This window comes from Triturus cristatus, chromosome 8 (genome assembly GCF_964204655.1).
Source record: "Triturus cristatus chromosome 8, aTriCri1.1, whole genome shotgun sequence".
In the NCBI taxonomy this organism is placed as follows: Eukaryota; Metazoa; Chordata; class Amphibia; order Caudata; family Salamandridae; genus Triturus; species Triturus cristatus.
In genome coordinates, this window is record NC_140591.1 from 3,081,606 (window position 1) to 3,103,618 (window position 22,013).

The window sequence follows — 22,013 nt, forward strand, 5'->3', positions numbered from 1 at the left end:
CGCTTTTAAAAGCTTTAGGGCTCCAGCGGTCTGACCACCATATTACAACTTGGGCAATCAGACCGCTATTGCATCATTGCAACCGCCAGGGATCAAAGATCCCTGGCGGCGGTGCGGCAGTGTTGAGGCGCAATATGCTTGGCGAGACCGCCGCGGTCCCACCAGGCATATTACCAGTTTCCTCTCCGCCGCGATTTGATGCTGTTTCCTACTCCTTGAAAACCGTGGCAGAGAGGAAACAAAGGGTGCCCTACAGGGCCCCCTGTTCCCTCGGGCCACGGGGTGCATGAAGGGGGGCAAATGCTGAGCCCCCCGTGTGCATGCACGCCGATACCTGCAAGCCGTGCAGTTACTGCCTTTGGCGTTGTCATTGCAGTGCCTATTTCATAGTCACCGCCATGGGGCCGCCAAAGATCCGCTCGTAAGTGACTGTAAAGTTGTAATCTAGTGGGCAGTGCACACACAGGTTTGGCGGTGTGGGAGCGGGGCAGTCCCGCTCCCACACCGCCAAACTTGTTATTGGGCCCATAGACAGATGAAAAAGCCTCTCAGGACAGTTTTTGTGAGGAAGGTGCACCTTTCTGCCCAAAAACAATGCTGCCTACAACGCAGACATGGTGCAAGGAAGCCTGAGTTGGCACCAGGCAGCCAAAAAGGTGCTAGTGAAAAAGGATAGGGCCGTGCCCTGGTGCTGCAAGGTGGAACTCTCCCTAGCGAGGCGCAGGGCAGTGTCCCGGTCCCGGTAGTTGAGGAGCCTAGCGATGGTCAAGCGGGCCGGTGCACCCAGAGCCGGGCACGGGCCGATGGTTCTGTGTGCCCTCTCAACTGAGAACGTGGGTGAGAACACTTCCCTGCCAAATAGGTCTATAAGTAGCGACTCTACATACGAACACATACGTCCCGTGTTGGTGGATTCAGCAACTCCTGCGATGCGGATGTTGTTCCTGAGGGACCTTGCTTCCAAATCTTCCGCTTTCGCTGCAGTGAGTTTGGCGCTTTCTCCAGTCTTTCTGCGCTATGAAGCGGCAGCACTGGTACCTCTGAGGTCTGACATGCGTTGCTCAGCTGAAGTAAGACGCGCCTCATGTCGCTCGGCTCGCTCATGCATATTGTCTAGTTGCGTGGCTAGTGCGTCTAATCGAGTATCCACAGATTTAAAACCAGCTTGCAGGGGTTGTCACCGTCCCCTCAGATGCAGTACCGTCCCGCTCCCCGGGAGTCATCCTCCCTGCCACGTCGAGGGGTCTTGGGCACCTCAAAAGGGAGCGGACGCTTACGAGGGTCAGTGCCCCCATGCTGTAAGGTAGAGTCAAACCAGGCGAATGCACGGGTGAATAGGGCAGTCACCAGCTTAGCTTTGGCTTCAGGGCGCTGTAGATCGGGCCTGCGGGCAGTGGAGGGTGCAATGGCTGTGAGCCACCTCCGGTGTGGGGCGTAAATATTGTGCAGAGCTGTATTGGCTGTAGAGTAGGGAGGGCGCTTATTCGAGGTTGGGGCCAGCACCCCCACATATACAGGAGCGCCCTCTGATTTATGTCAGGGCTCTGCCTCAGGTTTGGGCAATATGTTCCAGCTCTGACCGTAGAAAGAGTCCACTCGGCCCCCGGGGGCACCAGCACCAAATGCCTCTTCCGTGGAGCAGGACGATCCCGCCCAGCAGGGTGCAGGTAGGGTGAAGTCTGTGCTGCACCCCGCCCCTGTAGATATTAAAGCTGTGCCCGGCCCTAATGAATAAGGGGAGGGGGGTGAGGGATAAGGCACGATGCGACTCACCGCTAATGGGTGATATAAGCTGAGGGCGCAGTTCGGCGGATTAGTTCCCCGCAGTCAGGCCCCTTCAGCCACATAATTTACAGCCGGATAGCGCATCATCGCGTGCTTCGCGAAAAGTAAGACATGCCATTTATTCTAATGGGCACATTCTGAATAGTTGATTGACGGCGTTAACCCCATAAATGACATTTTAGATGTGGCCAATATCCAGCATGTGACGTGGCCGTAGGAGTAAGTACTCCCGCTCAGAATGAGCATAACATACATCTACAAACGATGACGAACTGTAAGACGTCAAATGTTCGTTATCTACTGAGTCTGCCCTTGTAGTCCAGGGTATGCGGGCGAAACCGTCCGCAGCTCTCACATTTGCCTCACAGAGCATAGTCAGCGACTAAAACTCACAAGATAGCTGCCCCCATGGTAAAACGCTCGATAGAAAAGAGACATTAACCAGAGAACATGCAGTGGCTTATTCTGGAGAAGATTGTGGCCAAGGAAGATGGAGATTCCGCCGATAGGAGGTTGAGAGAAGAGCTCTGTATCTTCACCCTCCACAGCGAGACCCCTTCGGAAAGAGCCACAAGATACGAATGACGAGCTGTATGAGAATGAGCCACCATCTACTGAATAGAGGTCGTTATCTCTACTCATAATAATGGCTCCTGTAAGAATTGGGGCGCAGACAAGATTTATGAAGCAGCGAGATACGCTTTATGAATCGTTGGTTCTCCATCAAACTATGTTAAAATGGCCTCCGCCTTAGATGCATCGCTTAGGCGAGTGTCCATGGTCGAATGCGCCCTTCAAGAGGACAACCAGGCACTTATTGGCTTCGGATTATTCTATGCCCTATACATTAGGGTGATGTGTAGAGAAGACGATGGCCCTTTCTTCAAGCAAGAGCTTGGGTCTGGGGTATACAATTCGAACATTCCATGAGGTGCTCTGATACGGTATTAAGATAACAAAATGCCACGTTCAGATGGCTGGCGCTTTGTGCAGGATGGGTTATATGGCTTGCACTACAGAGGGGGACGGGATACTTCCGGTTTATAAGGGGAGCATCATTTTACGCCCTTCTCTGATGCCCGATCCTCTTGGAATCCCGTGTGTAGCAGATTTACAAGCAAAGACCAGAGATTGTGTGCTGGACCGAATATGAAGCGGAGCCCTTCAACAGACCGAAGGGATGTGGGGTTGGTGAAGTTGTCACTTTATTCCCTGTGCCGAACTATTCAGCACATTGCAAAAGATGTGGCTTGTGTCTAGGTGTGCTCAGTATATTGGATGCTTCTATCGAGCCTTTCCCACAGGAACAGTGACAAGCATATCTCTTGTTCATGGCAGGGTGAGCCTATCCGGGCAGGTTTGGGCTTTTCGGCTTCTTTTAGCCATATCTAGGGAAATTAAATTCAGGTCTCTTTAATTTTTTGATCTTCAGGAGACGAAAACAGAAGTTCACCACGCAGACTCCATTCACCCCATAAGGAATAGGCGGCAACTCATGCCAGTTCACCTAAGGATTTCTAATAAGAGCACAGGTAGCGATATTCCCTGCTCTGTCCTTACTTTGAGATTTCCCTCAATTTACTACATTTGGGAGGCTTTCCTTTTTGTTTGTTCTTTAAAACACGTTTTTCGTTTAACTAGAGTATAATTGGAAGGACCCTGGATTCATAAAATATTCAAGACCGCGTAAACCATCTGATGGTGTCATTTTATTCCACATTGGTATGTTCTATTTTAGACGTGTTTATTTTTACATGTTTCTCATTTCTGTTTTTACAGATTGATGTTGGATGTTTAGCTGAGCAGTAGCCACACGTTGGATCATTCCAGGGCGGGGGCTAGTTCTTGTCTGCGAAGTTTCTTGGAATTTCATTCTTTTCGGTGTGAATTTTGCATGGGACACAATTTTTGCACGGTAGAGGTTCATTTTAGGTGTTTGGTCGCCTTAAACCCGTTTTCAGTTTATTTTCCAGTATTAAATTTGAGTTATGTGGCTCAGTATGGCTCTGTATTTTGTTTTTGCAGGTCGGCTGGGTACAGACTAGGATCAAAGAAGTAGTGGCTGTCCTAATAAAGGCTTTTCATTCCGAAACGCGAATTGATAACATTGTACAAGCCACTCAAAATACATAAGAATTGGACGGATAAACCTGTACTATCTCCAAATGGAAACACCATTGTTATTTAGTGCATAGTATTAATTGATGTTATCACTCAATTTATGTCTACTATAGTCATGAGGGAAAAATAGATTTTGGGCATCTGTGCATTGGAATTATTGATTTTACCACTCAATTTATGCCTGTTATAGTCGCGAGGTATAAAGGGATATTGGGTATCCAAATAGAAAATGATTCAGATTATCATTGACGAGTAATTTGGAAAGTATATGATTGACGAGGACTATTGATCGTGCAATCAGCAGGATACGGTGGCACAGGAGCGGTACAACGAACCTCGTGATATTGATATGAAATGTACCCATGGTTTCAGGTATATGAAGGAATGTACGTTTGTAAGAAAAAGGGTGAATGTGATACGTTCGGTAGAGGATGAGTCTGTGCTGTTTTAAAATATGCAAAAAGAACAGTTGATGGACAGAATGCAGAACAATGTCATACATTCACCCCAGTACAGAGATCTGGGCCTAAGTACATCGTTTTTTTGCTCACCATGCCCTTCCAGTTTGAACCCAGCCATATGCAAATCAGTCTTGACCCTGCTCCCAACGGGAAGGTCCAGCCCGACCAGCGGCTGTTCAGATTGTTTTAGTAGCTGCGATTATTTGTTCACATACGAGCGTAGATGATGACATTATAGGTGCAGTCACTACTTCGCCTAGTAGCACACCCCGACCTAAAAGCTATCGAGCCAAATACTCCTATCTGAGTGCTCAGAATATTTTGTTTCCCTGCATTCCCAGGGTGTGTGATCCAATGATACCGAACGAGGTCTGCAGGTTAGAATTAATAATTGGTGATCAAGAAGGAATTACGTCTGCCCTTGGTGGTGTGGGGGCTACAATTTCTTTATTGCAGAAACAATATTCGTGGCAGGGTCTTTATAAGCAGACTAAAACTTTGTTGTGACATTTGTCAACAAGTTAGAAGTTCCACTGTTACACGTCCACTGCAGACACCCCTTATAGTATCAGATAAGCCATTATAATGTGTCTATTTAGATCATTGCGGACCACTCCATACAGACCTTAAGATACCCTCAATTGTACATTGTGTATCACCTTCAATTTGGAGGACTGTGTCATAAAGGTCTATCAGGGGGTGCAGCTCTTGTATCAGCTGTTTCCACTGTAATTAACGTATCAGTTGCTCTCGCCTCCAGACAATGACGGAGAACCTCCCGTACTATAGTAATTTCCCCACCGCTGTCTAGGAGTGTCACAGCCCACCTCCAATCAAGGAGCAGGGTTCTCACCATCTGAGCATACCTCGCTGTTAAAGCAGCAACTTTTTTATTTTGAAACTGGGTTCGAAACAGCAATTGTCCCTCTGGTTTGGCCTTTCCGTCAAACTGGCGTGGTGGATCACGTCGTTGTTGCGTGGTTTTGCCTTGTCTACAATCTTGACGCTCCCCTCCACTGGACTTTTGATCCGACGAGTCCTGTAAGGAACGAGGAGAAATAGGATCAGGAACCTGAAACCTCTCTGGTGTCTTAATCTTAGAGCGGTCACCTACACTCTGAAGCCTCAGGTGTCGATGAACCAGCATGCAAACCTTGCTTCTGATGTTGTTGTTGTTTATTCTTGTTCCAATTCTTTTTAGGAATACATGGACACCCCTCCTTTTCAGGAGGGGAATTTGTCAGAAGCTGAGTAAAAGGTTTATTCCTCATTTATTATGTCCTAATGCTTTATACACCTTAGCAATAATCTTAGGCATTTTGCTTTGTTTATCAACGTCTGCTACTGCCTCAAGGCGCTGACTCACCTGCAAACTAACTGCTTACCCTTTTATATTGGCTAGTATCGTATCAGAGACTATAGGGAGATTGGAACCCCTGGGTAGTACCTTTCTGCACGAAATGTGGTCTTTACTGTTACGTTTCACTGTCTGCGTGAGGATAAGGAGGTTTTCCTGACAGGAGAGGACACGCGTGAGTTTGTACACAAGATCAGCTTCACAGCGCATGCAACGTGTCCGTGCCCAATTTGGCCTGTTTTCTGAAAGGAACACCAGTTCCCTCAATAACTCTCACACTCATATTGCTTTCTAACGGTAGTTATCTTATCCTAAATAACCACAACTGCTGCGGGTTATGGGCAGGGATTCCGTATATAGTAACGGTTTCCGAAAGAGTAACTTGTTGCAGCAATCTTCTTTTTTCGCCTGTGCATGGGATAGTAGATAGCTCCCTCTGGCCTTCCATTCCCACTTTGAAAACAGACTTCAATAAACTAAGCAGACTCAAGTCGCTCTAACTTCTGCTCAAGAGACTTTCGAATTGCAGGTGGCTAGAACATCTAGTGAGATTCAGTCACTGCTGAATATGAATTTCCCACTACATTTTGGGGAACTGATTCACTAAAGTTTAATGCGTCTGATACTGAAGGCCTTGTGCACTTTTTTTTAAACTTGTGGGGCCCGATTCACAGAACTAACTTAAGACAAAATCCTAAACTTACTACCCTTTTCGTATTCACAGAAGGCACTTACTCATTTTGGTATTCACAGAAGGCACTTACAGGCACATGCATCAACCACAAAACCGGTCGCAAACGGGCAGATTCTCAGAATCTGCCCCTTTGCGACCGGTATTTTTGCATTTGGGATGCATCATCCCAAATGCAAAAATCGCAATTTAAGGAATGTCAAAATAGCGATTCCTTAAATTGCGAGTGCATTTAAGGAATCTCAAATTGAGATTCCTTAAATGCAATGCATTAAAGCGTAAAAAATAGCGATTTCGCTATTAGCGGGAGTAAATTACCATGAAGCTGGACTTAGAGCATGTGTGTATGCAACATTTGTGCAGAGTTCACATACATGGGTGCACTAGGGTGTCATTTTGACACCCTTGCACCATAGAAATTGCGGGAGCAATTTGCGAGTACCTACTGGTACTCGCAAATTGCTCCCGCAATCTCCAATTCATTCCTATGGGCCTGGAGGCCCATAGGAATGAATGGGAAGACATTCCTTAATTGCGACTCGCAATTTGCGAGTCGCAATTAAGGAATTTGTGGGAATCGCTATTTCTTTAGCGATTCCTGCATGCATAGGGTTTTGCTATTCCTTAATTGCGATTCCTTAATAATCGCAATTAAGGAATCGCAAAACCCTATATTGATGCATGTGCCAGTATCTCCTTTCGGTATTCACAGAAGTTAGGAGTCCTAACTTTAGGACTCCTAAATGCCTTCTGTGAATACCGAAAGTCTTAAAATTAGGATTTTTCCCAGTTTAGGAGTCCTAAAGTTAGGACTTCTAACTTTACTACTACTAAACTGAGAAAAATCCTAATTTTAAGGCTTTCGGTATTCACAGAAGGCATTTAGGAGTCCTAAAGTTAGGAGTCCTAAGTTTACTACTACTAAATTGAGAAAAATCCTAATTTTAAGGCTTTCGGTATTCAGAGAAGGCATTTATGAGTCCTAAAGTTAGGAGTCCTAACTATACTACTACTAAACTGAGAAAAAGCCTAATTTTAAGACTTTCGGTATTCACAGAAGGCATTTAGGAGTCCTAAAGTTAGGAGTCCTAACTATACTATTACTAAACTGAGAAAAATCCTAATTTTAAGGCTTTCGGTTTTCACAGAAGGCATTTAGGAGTCCTAAAGTTAGGAGTCCTAACTTTACTACTACTACATTGAGAAAAATCCTAATTTTAAGACTTTCGGTATTCACAGAAGGCATTTAGGAGTCCTAAAGTTAGGAGTCCTAACTATACTACTTCTAAACTGCGAAAAATCCTAATTTTAAGACTTTCGGTATTCACAGAAGGCATTTAGGAGTCCTAAAGTTAGGACTCCTAACTTCTGTGAATACCGAAATGAGTAAGTGCCTTCTGTGAATACCAAAATGAGTAAGTGCCTTCTGTGAATACCAAAATGGTAGTAAGTTTAGGATTTTGTCTTAAGTTAGTTCTGTGAATCGGGCCCGTGGGCTCCGGCCTTGTTTAAACTTTTCAGATGATTTTTGGAGTAATACCGCCTTTATAAATTCTTGTTTTTCCAGCGCCTTCGGTGGTTTACCACTTATTCTCTTGCTGACGTGTGGAGTGCTGGTACTTCTCCTCCTGTTATGCAATGAATGCCGATCATGTGGTTCTGCACAGACCAGGCCCATGGCGACTATACTGTGAATGAATGCGGCAACATTTTGGCTGCTTGCCTCTGGCAGCACTCAGTGTGAGCTATGGGCTTACCTTTCGCTTTTCTTACTTCACTTGCATGCAACCTGTGTTCCACTGCCGACGGTGCCCTTTTTATTGGGTCTTGGATATCTGCGTCTCCACAACATCAGGCGCTGACCCGCATTATTATCTGTTGGTGGGTCCTTTGCTAGCACATGACCAGGACAGTTCTGGTGATGCCCGTATGATGCATGCGGCTGCACTTTGAGTGTTGGCATGTTGGAATACCTGTGATGCTGCACAGCGCCTCTTGCAAGAGAGTTTAATTGAATATCACGCAAGTTGCCATATTCTTCTGCTGGATGCACTGGATTACGAGGAACATGAATGTTCATCCGCTCTTCTGAATTGGATGGAATCTCCTCTTTTTTTCTTAACGACAATGATGCCCTTTTGGAGCACCTTGCATTCCACGGTGCGCGTAATCTTTTGGATTTTTCTGACTAGACTACACATATATATTTTTTCTTATTGGCTGTCAATTCTTGTTCTTGATTTCTATGGGTGTGGCCACAGTGATCGGCTGACGCCCACACTATTATTAAAGATTTGCAGGTCTTTCTGAGTACATATTTAGTGGCGGCATTCCACTTGGACCAGAGACCGGCGTTTGCCTCTAAGGCTTACCAGTGCACCCTGGGTGTTGCTGTGCATTATTCCGTACCCTATCATCCTTAGGGTAATTAGATAGTGGAACAGAAGAGTATTAGGTTCAGGTCGTAGTTAGGTCCATGGTGTACAGAGAGCTTTAAATAAACTCCCTAGAAGATCTTTGATCGTTGGACCCCTTACGCTTTCCTTTTTGGAATTCAAATGTATGTTCCCGATCTTGATAACTCTAGTACAGTGGCGCAGATGCACCCTTTGACATCAATGAGTGTTTTACTGTCTAACAGGAATTACAAGACTTCTGAGATTAACACTCAAATTAAACTCTAAATGTTCTGCTACTGATGAGCAGACCCCAAAATGTCTGGTGCATTCCTAACGTTGTGGAACTAGTCTGGAAAAAGATTGCAGACAAGAAAGAGTTTGGTTCATCCTACCGTGCAACAATGCATGTCCTTGCTGTTCAGGGTACTCAAACTGAGATCAAGTTACATCATGTGGCCAATTCTCCTCAGGAGACCATGAGGGCATCTGGGTAGTTCCTTGTCTCCTCTCCCTATCTGACAAGAGATTCCTCTACATGCACTAAGCAGTCCTAATCTTACCACTCCCCGGCTGGGGACTTCTGATGCTGAACTGTCATTAGTATCTGTTGCTATTGCCAGTACAGGAAATGTATCTGATGCGAGTTTGCAGTTTTCTACTGCTGCTCCTGGCACTGAAGTTGTATACTATCAACCTCCTTTGGGGGTGTCTTCCTGCTCTACAATTCCTAATGAGGTTCCTGTTTTTACTCAGACTGCCTTTTGTTATTTAGTTAACGTAGATGATTTTTCCTTAATTTCTTTGTATACCTCTTTGCGTGGTGTGCGTGCACTGTTCTTTTGACTGAAACAGACTTATTTTATTCCTCCATGGTCTTCCCTTTGGATTTTTCTTTCAGAATTTCTTCTCCTTATCTGGATTGGATTTGTTATGGTTTTATTTCTGCTGTTGAATGGATATATCTCCCAGATCATTCGCCTGCAAAATTGGTAGCAGAGGTGCTTACGTTCCATTCTTCTTCATATAAGGTCTGAATAGACTGGTCCCTTGTGAACATTACTGCATTTCCTGTCCATGGTGGTATTATTTGGGAGAAGGTCCCATGTGACATTTTTGGTCCCTCAGAGACATTGCAAATTCTGTATGTTTTTAGAATCGCTATGGATGATGTTAATACCCCAGGTTCCATTTCTGATTAATGGGATGTTGCGACCATTTCTAATATACAATCTGAATTATAATCTTACACAGTATTCAAACTTGAGGATTTATATTTAAATTCTGTAAATTATGGTGAAAAGGCTTGCTGCCATTATTATGCACATCACTATTTACACAGAACTAGTACTCCAGGTGCTGTTTTAAAATATACACTGCCTGTCACACCACCTATGGGTAGTCCCAAAACATACTTCAAAAAGTTCCCTTTTTTTCTTGTCATGCCCCTACAGACCCAGTCTCATTTTATTTTAACCTTAACCCTTCCTGACCAAAGAAAAATATACTAATTAAAAAAAAATAGATTTATTCTTACTCCTTTATCTCACAATTAAGCCTGAAAGGTTATGACAATTGGAAAGATAGTATTGACATAAAATCAGTTTGGGGTACACGACACTGGCAGGTCCTGGTATATATGCTTTATTTAGGGCTTGTCTGATCCCTCGAGAAGTGATCTTTTTAAACAAAGCAGTACAACAGACTACGTGTCTTTGCTTGGCTAATATTAAACATTTAAATACACCTATCATTCCATTATTTGCAAGGTTCGACAATTGGTGAAAGTACATTAACTTCAGAGAAGAACAGCTTCATTAAATTGTGCAGAATGAAGCATTCAACTCTTCACTTTCTGGTTCCTATGGGTGGTTAGTGTGGCCCGTTGACACTAATGACTGCAATTCAAGTTTTTTAAACCTCTTCCAAGGGGTTCAAAGGAAGCAGGCTAGAACCCCAGTATATTCAGTCACAACACTTGGGTGTGGTTACTAACTATAGCGTAGGAAAGTTATACCAGCAATGTATAAGGCATTCCACCTTGTCCGCAGTTAAAGTAGACCTGTCTCTTTTTTCAGATGATGTGGACTCACAAGATTTTTTTATTAGGTCCTAGATTCCCTCGTTCAAAGCGTTTCATATATGCCACTTACAGTGAAATATGGGAAGGTACTCAGTAAGAAGCTGCTGAACGTTTACGACAAATTGCTAAGAATTAAAAAAAAAAAAAATCTTTAGCTGTTGTCATTTATGGCCTGATTACATTGTCAACTGATATTTATTCACTTTGTTACTTTGCATTCAATATCACACAAAAAGATGTGTGCTTCAACATGGTCCGAGTTAGTTCAGATCGATTTTGCAATTGAGTTGGACATTGCAGCTTGTAAAATCAAATAGAGTGCCAGAGACGGTGATCGTGAAAAAAAGATGCGCCCTACACTTTGCTTAATACAGAGCATTTAGAGAAGTTCCATTTCACTCTAGCTGAAACTCCAACTGCTGTATGGCTCAGTAATGGGTTCATTTATTTACTAATTTCTATCTTTCATTTTGCATCATGTCTGAAACCTTTTCAAGTAGGCAGAAATAAGAAAATGGGTGAATTAAAAAAAAAAAATGAAACCAGGATTCTTCCCTTCGATGACAGATTTATGAGTGGGGACCAAGCAATTTTTGTCAGTGGAAACAATTGTGGAATTTCTTTTGGCCATTTATTAGTCTGTAAAGAAATAACACTTCATAGAGCTTTTAATGCGTCCATGGCTAATTTAGCGTGTTATTTGAAGGAAGTTCCCGTACCCTTGTTAAGGTCAGTATTTCAGTTACTTTCTAAGGGAAGTTGCTTGATATTAAATTATCAAGGTTCTCCGGAATGAAACCAGGCGTGCCTTTTGTAGTCACTGTTTCCAAAGTCATATCTTACTTTCTTTGTTAATTCACGTAGGTGATGTCTCCTTTCTGTCACATATATTATGCTTTCTTTGTTTATCCATGCTCTTTATGTGGGGCCTTGTGTCACCCATATCTTGCTTTCTTTGTTAATCTTTGTGGCCCGTTGTCACCTACATCATGCTTTAATTGTTAATACATTCTGTTGGTGTGCCCTTGGTTGACCTACATCTTGTTTTCTTTGTTAATTCATGCTGTTTTCGTGGGCCCCCTGTGTCACCCATATCTTGCTTTCTTTGTTAATTCATGCTGTAAATATGGTACTTGTATCAGCAGTGTCTTACCTTGGTACAGAGGAGGAGTTCAGACTGCACAGACGCCATTACTATCCTAGTGTCCTGAGTGACTTAGTTGTATGCCAGGTTTTCATTGTCTCATTTTTATACATAACTTATATTTTTCAAATTTACAATGGATTGTTTAGCATTATTTCTATGTTTTTAACTCTTCTGACATTGATTCGATATATCTTTTCCATTCCAACAGGTGAATTAATGCAGTACGAAGGGAAAAACGAAATATTAACGCCTTTTTCTGAAAAGAGTCATACGTGGGACAGGCAGTGAACACTGACCTGTGTATCCCATTCTGACAGACATGTTAAGGGAAGATTTCACAGGGACCAGAGAATCAAATCTTATATTCCATGCACTGATACTGTGAACGAAATGAAACCTATCTTGAACATGTTCATTTCCACCGAAGATGTCTAACAAATGGTTATTAATATGAGAGGAGCTCAAATGCAGAGAATCAAAGTTTCTTCCACTCGCCAAAGAGGTGCTATATGTCTCGTTAACATGACATAATATTACTACTAAATGGAACTCCGAGCCACTTGATGAAGTAAACGGAAAATATGCTATTAACATGCACCAAAAATATCAAAGAAAATTGCATAAAATCATCATGGGGCACTCTGCCGGGAGGGGACTGTATCATTCACTGAATAAGAAAAGGAATTATTTGCAATGAGAAGGTAATTTGAGTATTAAATTCACACACTGGAGGCAATCTGATGGGCATTTATTACAAAGAGAAAATTGGGGACATACCTGAGGGTCCAGAAAAGTGAAAAAGCATATATATGTTTGGAACGTGAGGTGGCTGTCAAGAAAATGAGATGTTTATCAATACATCAGGAAAGTAATATTGATGAGGAAGTGTATCCATATTCAGAGTGTAACAAGGTTTTACAGACAAAGGGAGAGGTGATAAGAGATGAGCGAAACCATACTGGTGAGAAACCGTATAAATGTTCTGAATGTAATAAGTCTTACACTACGAAAGGATCATTGATAGTACACCAGCAAAACCATACAAGTGAGAAACCGTATAAATGTTCTGAATGTAATCAGGCTTTTTCTACAAAAACCAGGTTAAAAATACATCAGAGGAATCATACTGGTGAGAAACTATATAAATGCTCTGAATGTAACAAGGCTTACACAGCAAGAAGTTCACTAACAATACATCAGAGGAGTCATACTGGTGAGAAACCATATAAATGTTCTGAATGTAATATAGCTTTTAGTACAAAACATTGTCTGACTATCCATGAACGGAACCATACAGGGGAAAAGCCCTATGTATGCACTGAGTGTGATAAGACGTTTAAGCAAATAAGTAACTTATTGGTACATCAGCGAAGTCACACTGGAGTGAAGCCATTTAAATGTTCAGCATGTGATAAGGCTTTCACTAGAAAGGGGCAACTGATTCTACATCAGGGGTCTCACGCTGGTGAGAAACCTTATAAATGTTCTGAGTGTAATAAAGCTTTCACTACAAATAAATCACTGAAACTACACGAGAAGACCCATACTGGAGAGAAACCGTACAAATGCACTGAATGCGAAAAGGCTTTCATAACAAAAGATGCGCTAATATTACATCAGAGAATTCATACTGGGGAGAAACCATACAAATGTTCAAAATGTGACAAAGCTTTTACTGTGAAAAGATCACTGAAACTACATGAGGCGAACCATTCTGGTGAGAACCCGTGTAAATGTACTGAATGTGACCAGGCTTTCACTGCAGAGAGAAACCTGATACTACATCAGAGTATCCACACTGGAGAGAAACCATACAAATGTACTGAATGCGACAAGGCTTTCAGGCTAAAGGGCCACTTATCCTTACATCAGAGAAATCACACAGGAGTGAAACCATACAAATGTACTGAATGTGACTGGGGTTTCATTGCAGAGAGAAACCTGATACTACATAAGCGGACCCATACTGGAGAAAAACCATATAAATGTTCAGAGTGTAACAAGGCTTACTCTACAAGAAATTCACTGACAATACATCAGAGAAATCATACTGGTGAGAAACTGTATAAATGTTCTGAATGTAACAAGGCTTACTCTGCAAGAATATCACTGATGATACATCAGAGAAATCATACTGGTGAGAAACCGTATAAATGTTCTGAATGTTACAAGGCTTACTCTGCAAGAATATCACTGATGATACATCAGAGAAATCATACTGGTGAGAAACCGTATAAATGTAATGAATGTGACAAGGCTTTCACTGTAAAGTTTTATCTGACTATCCATGAACGGAACCATACTGGGGAAAAGCCCTATGAATGCACAGAGTGTGATAAGACGTTTAAGCAAAAAACTAATTTACTGGTACATCAGAGAAGCCACACTGGAGAGAAGCCATATGTATGTTCAGAGTGTAACAAGGCTTTCAGACAAAAGGGCCACTTATCCCTACATCAGAGAAATCACTAAGGAGTGAAGCCATACAAATGCGATGAATGTGAAAAAGCTTTTAAGCGGAAGGACCACTTATCACAACATCAGAGAAATCACACGGGAGATAAACCATATCAAAGTAGTCTATGGGACAACGTTTTCAGTACAAGTAGGCAGCTGATGGTACTTTAGCAATACCATACTGGGGAAACCAGTCAGTTCGAGTGGGTAGCTGATTCTACGGGAGCTGAACATACTGTGGAAAAGATGTATAAATGTTTTGAATGTGGCAGGGCTTTGAAGGAAAAGGATCAGTTACTACCCGTGAAGAATCACACTGAAAAGAAGCCATGCAGATGATCTTTGTGTGAAAATGTGTTCATCGGCGAGGGCCAGCAGATAGCACATCAGAGAATTACACTGCTCAGAAACCATATAGATGTTCTGAGTGTCAAACGGATTTCACCATGAAGAGATCACTGATCCTTCACAGTGCATTACCATCCACAACCTCTCCTGTCACTCATTGACTTTATGCTTGTCTTTGACCATTTAAAGTACCTCACCTGCCCTTCTGCTTGGTTGTGCTCTGGTAATACCATACACATATACACAGTACCTCAGCTGAGCCATATTGTTAAGAAAACATAATCACACTGATTGTGGCAAGGCATTTTCTACAAAAGTCTAATTTGCCTGATCACCCATGATATCACATTCCATTCCATGAGCAAAAAGACCACACAGAAGTAGGAGATGCAAACTATTGAAAGGCACTACCGGTTACTATGTATTGTGTTTCCCCCCCCTCACACACCATTACCCATCTGGCACTTGTGCTGTGTACCAACAGCTGCGTTATATGTTGACAAAATAAATATTATCTGACATATATGTTGTGACCTAAATATCACAATTGAAACCTCTTCCCAGTGGGTAAAGATTTTACATTTTTAATACCAATGGGGCTATATGTTTGTAAAGTGTATTTTTGATTACTCTGGTGCTGTACCCACTAACCAAGGTGTGTTTAAATTAGAGACTTGGTTGAGCTCAGCATCGTGGGTTTGTAATACCCCATGGCAGTGGTTCCCAAACTTTTTCATCCTGCGGCTCCCTTGACCCATTACCCATTGCCCGTGGCTCTCCAAAGTTACTCTTTTTGGAGGGTGGGGTGGATGTAAGCCCATTCTCTGGAGTATTTGCATTTTTCTCCCTGAAAATAATTGGGATGAAACTATTATAATCTTATACGCAGGGTATTTCGTATTACTAAGGCCTTGCCTCTGATAAAATATTCTTAATTACACTTCTTTGCTCATGCCTTTTTAGGTCTCGCCTAGCGTTGCAGCGCGAATGCGCTGCCATCGCTTTGCGAAGCATGTAGTATATACTGTAGTGTGGAAGCTCCGCCCACTGTCTGCCCATTTGCTTTTGTCTTAAATGCTGCCATCTGATTGGTTTGAGGCTTGTTAGTCCCTCCTCATTCATCATGTGTATCCTTCCACGGCTATTGGCCCCTTTACTCCTATCACTATTTTCTTCTCTGTCTCCCCATCGCACTGCCCTCTCCCTCAGTCTGTGACTTCTCACACTCCCCCACCCCCCGTTCGTGTTTTCTTGCCTGTCGGCACTTCAGTTTTCATCTTTATTATTGCCACCTTGAAATATGCGAGTTCAAGATGTGTGCTGTACAAAAACTTCTTGTGTTTAATGAACTAGATTTTAATGTTACTCTAAATATAATAAGACTCTAGGCAACATTCGGGGTATGCATTGCAACTGACGCCTCTTAGTTCACAAATGGCATTGTTGACGGGCGGGAGGAGCGGCAGTGTTTTAACTCAAGCTTAAAACAAGCACTTTTAATAACGTCCTCTCAATTCAGTGCTATAATCTTGTTTACCGGGGTGAAGCACTAAAGAAATGCACTTTTTTGAATTTTGAAGAGACATTATCACACCTTTACATCATGTTTACTGTATGATTAACATACCGATCATTTTCAAGGCTCGTCCACTGACTTGTATACGCTTGGCTCGTCTCCGGCTGGCTCTACCTGTTAATTAATATATTGGCTCGCGCACCTCTAACAAAGAGAGATAAATGGATACGTGACAGTGAACCCGGTAGATGGTTGAGAAATAGACTGGTGCAGACAAACAGACTAAGTCAGTCTCCATTGCCTCACGTCAGAATCATCACTTTCAATAACCTGGAAATCTGCCGGCAACTCCCGCATGCCCCAACCTCCTCCCCCTCACCTATTCTTAGCAGAAGCGGCAGATTTTGAGCTGTGCCCTGCTGGTACAGAGGAGCAAGGCAGTCTGTAGAAGTGCTGGGATCCCTTGCCTCTCTGGGCGGGCACCTAAGCCTTCCGGGTGCCTTCACATTCAGGATAAATGAATACATTCTGTTCTGTGCTTTAGTCGCCCCTCTGTGGGCACTGCCTCTGTGTTAATAAACACATTCAGAGAGGTGCTTGTGTAAAAACAAACAACAGCCACAATACCGTACATTTTGAAAGTGTAGTTAAATACCTGCTCGTCGAGTACCTCATTGGCTGATCATTCCATGGCTCTACCAAAATTACATTTGGACACATTTGCTCAACTATAAAACACTCCCTTCTATGGGTCATTTAACAACTCGGGGCTTTGGGGTTAGGTAACCTACTTTGGATGCTGTGTAAAAGAATAAATACAAAAATTATTGCAATGAAACTAAGCAACCAGTACTGTCTAAAACACTGTGAAAACTGACACGCATGCTGGCATTTTGTTTAGTGAATGTCGATTTTCTCATAGATGCGAGTAAAGTACTATTTTAATGAAATTGCATACTTTTAACTAATAGCACCGGGCGACCTTTGACAACTAGGCAATGAATACATTTTCATGTACCCCCTCTGCCCCTCTGCCCCCCGCCCCCTTGGCAAACTTCATTGCCTCCCAGTGTTTAGGGGATAACCAATACGCAGGAGAGTGAGTCAAATAGTATAGAAAATGAAAGAGAAGCCAGGATTCGGATTCAAATGCTCCGATCCCAATCACCTTAATTAGTCTGTATGCACTACTTTTATTAATGAGTTTCGCATTAGTAAAGCACCACGGTGTGCATGTGTTTTGCGACACTTCACCCTTGAGGTACGTGCCAAGCAATTGTTGACACAATCCACACTTTCGTCTTTTTCAATATATTTATTATGAAGTGCTGCAGGACCTTTCCAAGGGATTTTGCACACTACATACATTAACTCCAAAAATAAAACGTGTAGGTAAAAAACATTGCCATTTACAGTGTCAATAGCTCTAACTCACAAATGCGAGACCTATTTGCATTGCAAATGCTTGTTTATAGTACACTTTCAAACTTTTTTCACTCCACTTGAAGTACCGGGTTTTTAGAACCCAGCGGTGCAGGGGAACACACCCTAAGAATTCGGATTCTTCCTGTTTCAGACCCACAGAAAAACAGAGTCTTCTAGGTGAAATCAAAGAACGTCTTTATTGGCTGCAGACCAATCACAGATATCCAAGAAGTACAACACGATGTATGTTCTCAGGAGACTGCTCCTGAACCAAAAACCAGTCTTTACTTATATACACAAAATTACGCTTTGGGGGCAACACCGCCCCTGTTTTACAAGTGGTCATTCACATATTTTGGTTTCAAAGGAACAGCAGAGCCATAATGACAATCCCACATTTCAGTTCATTAAGCATGCAGTTATTGTACCCAGCAAGGCTCAGAACCCTCATCAGATAACAGCAGACCCCAATAAAACGGGCACCTCCTGCTCGTAAAACAAGCCATAAAGTGGGAAACAGAGTCAGGTGTGAAAACAGCTTAGTCAGGGATCGTGTGCGAACAGGGGCTTTATGATGGGTCGAGCCCTGATGCTAATCACGTTAGGCCGCGAAACAGGAACCGACCGGACAGGATTGACCTCGGGCAGCGGAGTCGGCTTGCACAGGTCAGAGAGAAGTCACAGAGGGTGTACGTGTCCTTTAAGCCTAGGCATGGCCTTAGTGCGCAGCCTGTGAGGGCAACCACAAAATGGCTACTACTGTAAAATGGAACCCATGGATACAATATGTAGTATCGTATACACGGTGAATTCATCAGTGAAACATGACAAAAACACTCATACATACCGTGTTGCTCATGTGCGGTTCGCTGATACCAAACTTGGCATGGTGGGACCATGCCACCTACACGGTTCTGATTTTTACAGTACTATAGACCCTCCTTTTACCCTTACATAGGCAAGAACTATACTAATCAGAGTCCAAGTCTATATTCATAAATTCATGGAGATGTTGCTGTAGCATCATCCTATTGCTTAGCTCATCCTTCGATATAGGTTTCCTTACACATGATGTAACACAGAGGCTACACATTACAGGGGCACACTGTATACATAAACAGAACAGGAAAAGAATGGCTAAGATCATTCCAATGACTATTAAAATCTTCCATCCCCAAGCTGATATCAATCCCCAGAACCACCCCATCAGCGACCAATCTCCTTTATCTACGTGAATGGATTCGGAAATCTTATGCAGTTTGGAAATGGCCTGGTAGACTGTCGGAGCGTTATCCGGTATGAAAATACAACAGCTTGATTGGATGACCTTGCATACCCCACCACGGTCTGCAAGTATGACGTCTAGAACCATACGGTTCTGCAACGTCATCAGGCGATCTGCTTGAAGCTCAGCTGTCAAGTTACCAAGGGCACCGGCCGTTACATTAACAGTGGATTCAACTACACGGGTCAGTTGTCTCAGGTTCCGACTATTGACCATTGGTCCCCAAAACGGCAGGAAACCCAGGAAAAAGTCTCCTGCTTCCTGACCGGCAGTATCTTCCTTACTAACGACGCCTCTCACAACTCTGGTCTTGTGATAATCAGAGGCGGCAGTAAATGTTGGCGGTAGCAAATTCGCAACATAGCATGTGCCCGAGAAATCAGGGGGCAACCATATATATGCTCGATCATTGCAGACAAAGTATGTGCCCTTGGCAGCCAAAAACGCAGGGGAAAACTGTGATGGAAAAGTGTATGTTTCAGTACAGTTACTATTCCCTAGTTGAGCTCTTGGATTCTGACCATTATCTTGTAGACAGAACCGACCTATGTGGGGTACGACCCAAATCGGAGATGAACTTTTGCGCTGTTTTTCACCCAAACTGATGCTATACCCAGTCGCGTTCCAGCCTACATAAGCTCGCAACTCATCCTTGGGAATACATGTATATGCATCGATATCTCTACTCATATCTGCAACTCCCTTCATCAAGGCTTTATTATTCGAGTTAGGTCTAATGGAACGCGGGGGTCGCTGGGAGTAGATTTCAAGCGCAAAAAGAAACATGGTCTGGAATGCCCATGATGAACCATTGTAGCCGAATGGCAGTACTAGATATGGGATGCCCTTATTAATGGTGTGCGGCATCAAACCACACACCCAGCAGTTCGTTGTATTCATAACTAGTTGGTGCTGGTGCAGGAGTTGAATGAACGAATTGTTTACAAATTCAGCACGTCTAGCTTGTTCGTGTTCTGGCAGAGGGTGAAAAGAGTGTTGGGAAACAGTAGGAAGAGGTGTGGGCTGTACAGTGGGTGCAAATGACACTTGGAAAGACAATAATACACAACCTACAGAAAACATCATTATGCTAGAGAGCACGAACAGACATAATACTATAAAACATTTGCTATTCATTATTTTACATATTCTGCTCTTAAAATTTATTTCCTCGGTGGGCCTCTTCATCCTGAAAAACTCCATCCTCTAATCGTGCTGCTCGCGGCGGATGAGTATCTTCTGCTAAGGAGTACACCTGTCAGTTCAGGGAACGCCCTAGACCAACCAGAACCGTTGACCTAACGTCTTCGGCTTGTACCCCAAAGTCTTTGCACCGCGACCCTGCAGCTGAACCCGGATGGTGGTTCGAAAAACAAAAAGTCAAAAGGTTTTTCAGGTGAGAGAGCTGCACTTTTGAAGATATCAAAGAAAAAGATTTTTATTTGTCCATAGTTCTTGGCCTCAAATTATACCTATTTCTGCCAGGCACTGTCTGGTCTTGAAACAAAAGTTCAGGCTCTGTGGTATCCAATCGAATTGATGGCGATACAGCTTCCTGCAGAACGTCGTCACTTTCTCGCTCTGTATTTGTCCCCTTTACACGTGCATCGCTAAAAGGCACAAAACGAGGCACAGTCTCAGCCTCGGAGTCAGCGATCCCCTCCTGGACCCACCGATCATACGGTAGGGGTAAAGGGATCCTCTTACAGTGTATGCCGTGAATCCAATTCTTTTTCCCTTTCACTCAAACTGCTGATCTTGTCGATAGCAGGACTAGGTGGGGGCCGATCCAACGGGGCTCATCATTCTTTGTACGTTGAAAATTTTAATTAGCACCCACGTTCCAGGATTAATAGGGTGTCCTGGAGCTTCAGAGGCCTGGGGCAGAGTATCGTGAACCTGTTGGTGTAAGACACGCAATTTAGCCATCAATTCATACAGGTAATCAAGCAGTACTGGATATTCGATTTCACTGAACTTTGTCGGCCTTGGCACTCCCCACACATTGGCCGGACGGCCAAACACTATCTCATATGGACTAAGTCCCACTCGCGAATGTACAGTCATTCTTGTTGACAGGAGTGCTAAGGGCACAGCGTCAGGCCATTTAAGACCGGAGCTCACCTGAATTTTGGCCAACTTAAGCTTCAAGGTGCCATTGTAGCACTCTACTAATCCAGCTGATTGGGGGTGATTTGCAGCGTGAAACTTTTGCTTAATGCCTAGTCCCTCACACACATTCTTCATCACTCGGCCTACAAATTCACTCCCGTTATCACTCCATACCATCCTTGGCATTCCGAACCTAGGAAAAAATTCTTTAACTAGGGCTTCAGCTGTGGATAAGGCAGTATTGTCTTTTAGGGGATATGCTTCTATCCATTTTGAAAAGGCACAAACAACAACCAGTACATATTTCAAATTGTTGCACCTTTCCATGTGGATGAAGTCTAGTTGCAGAACTTCAAAAGGATATGATGGAGGCGCAAAATGACCAGGTGGAGTTGGGGTTCCCCTACCAGGATTGTATTTCAGACATACCAAGCAATTTTTGACTACATTCTCTGCACATTTAGGGATTCCAGCATTCTGCCATACTGGAGCCAACAACTTACAAATCCCTTTCACACTGATATGTGCCATTCCATGCACCATCGTAACCACTGGAAGCACATACGCGTCAGGTAACAACCAACGCCGGTGTTCTGACAAATCAATCCAACAACCGTTTTCATCTAATTTACCCTTACTCTCTTTCCACATACTTAATTCTTTCTCTGTGGCTTCAGCTTGAAGGGACTTCACACTCTCTATCGTGTCTTCACACATTCCAACATCACCAACCCATCTTTCGGGGCCTGCAACATACATTCGGGTTGTCACATCTTTTGCTGTTTCTTTCGCGGTCTCGTCAGTAAATGCATTACCACGCCCAACATCA

The 22,013-nt window shown here is 43.3% G+C and overlaps 1 protein-coding gene and 1 pseudogene across 1 annotated transcript in view; one reads left to right on the forward strand and one right to left on the reverse strand.

Moving 5' to 3' along the window:
• Nucleotides 1-5,017: 5,017 nt before the first annotated feature.
• Nucleotides 5,018-22,013, reverse strand: part of VTCN1 (V-set domain containing T cell activation inhibitor 1) — a 267,404-nt gene continuing 250,408 nt past the window's right edge. Inside the window, exon 5 of the mRNA XM_085620698.1 lies at nucleotides 5,018-5,406. Coding sequence (XP_085476824.1) covers nucleotides 5,360-5,406 — 47 coding nt within the window. The 3' untranslated portion in view covers nucleotides 5,018-5,359. The remainder of the gene's footprint in view (nucleotides 5,407-22,013) is intronic.
• LOC146799818 (uncharacterized) overlaps nucleotides 12,882-22,013 on the forward strand; it is a 52,902-nt pseudogene continuing 43,770 nt past the window's right edge.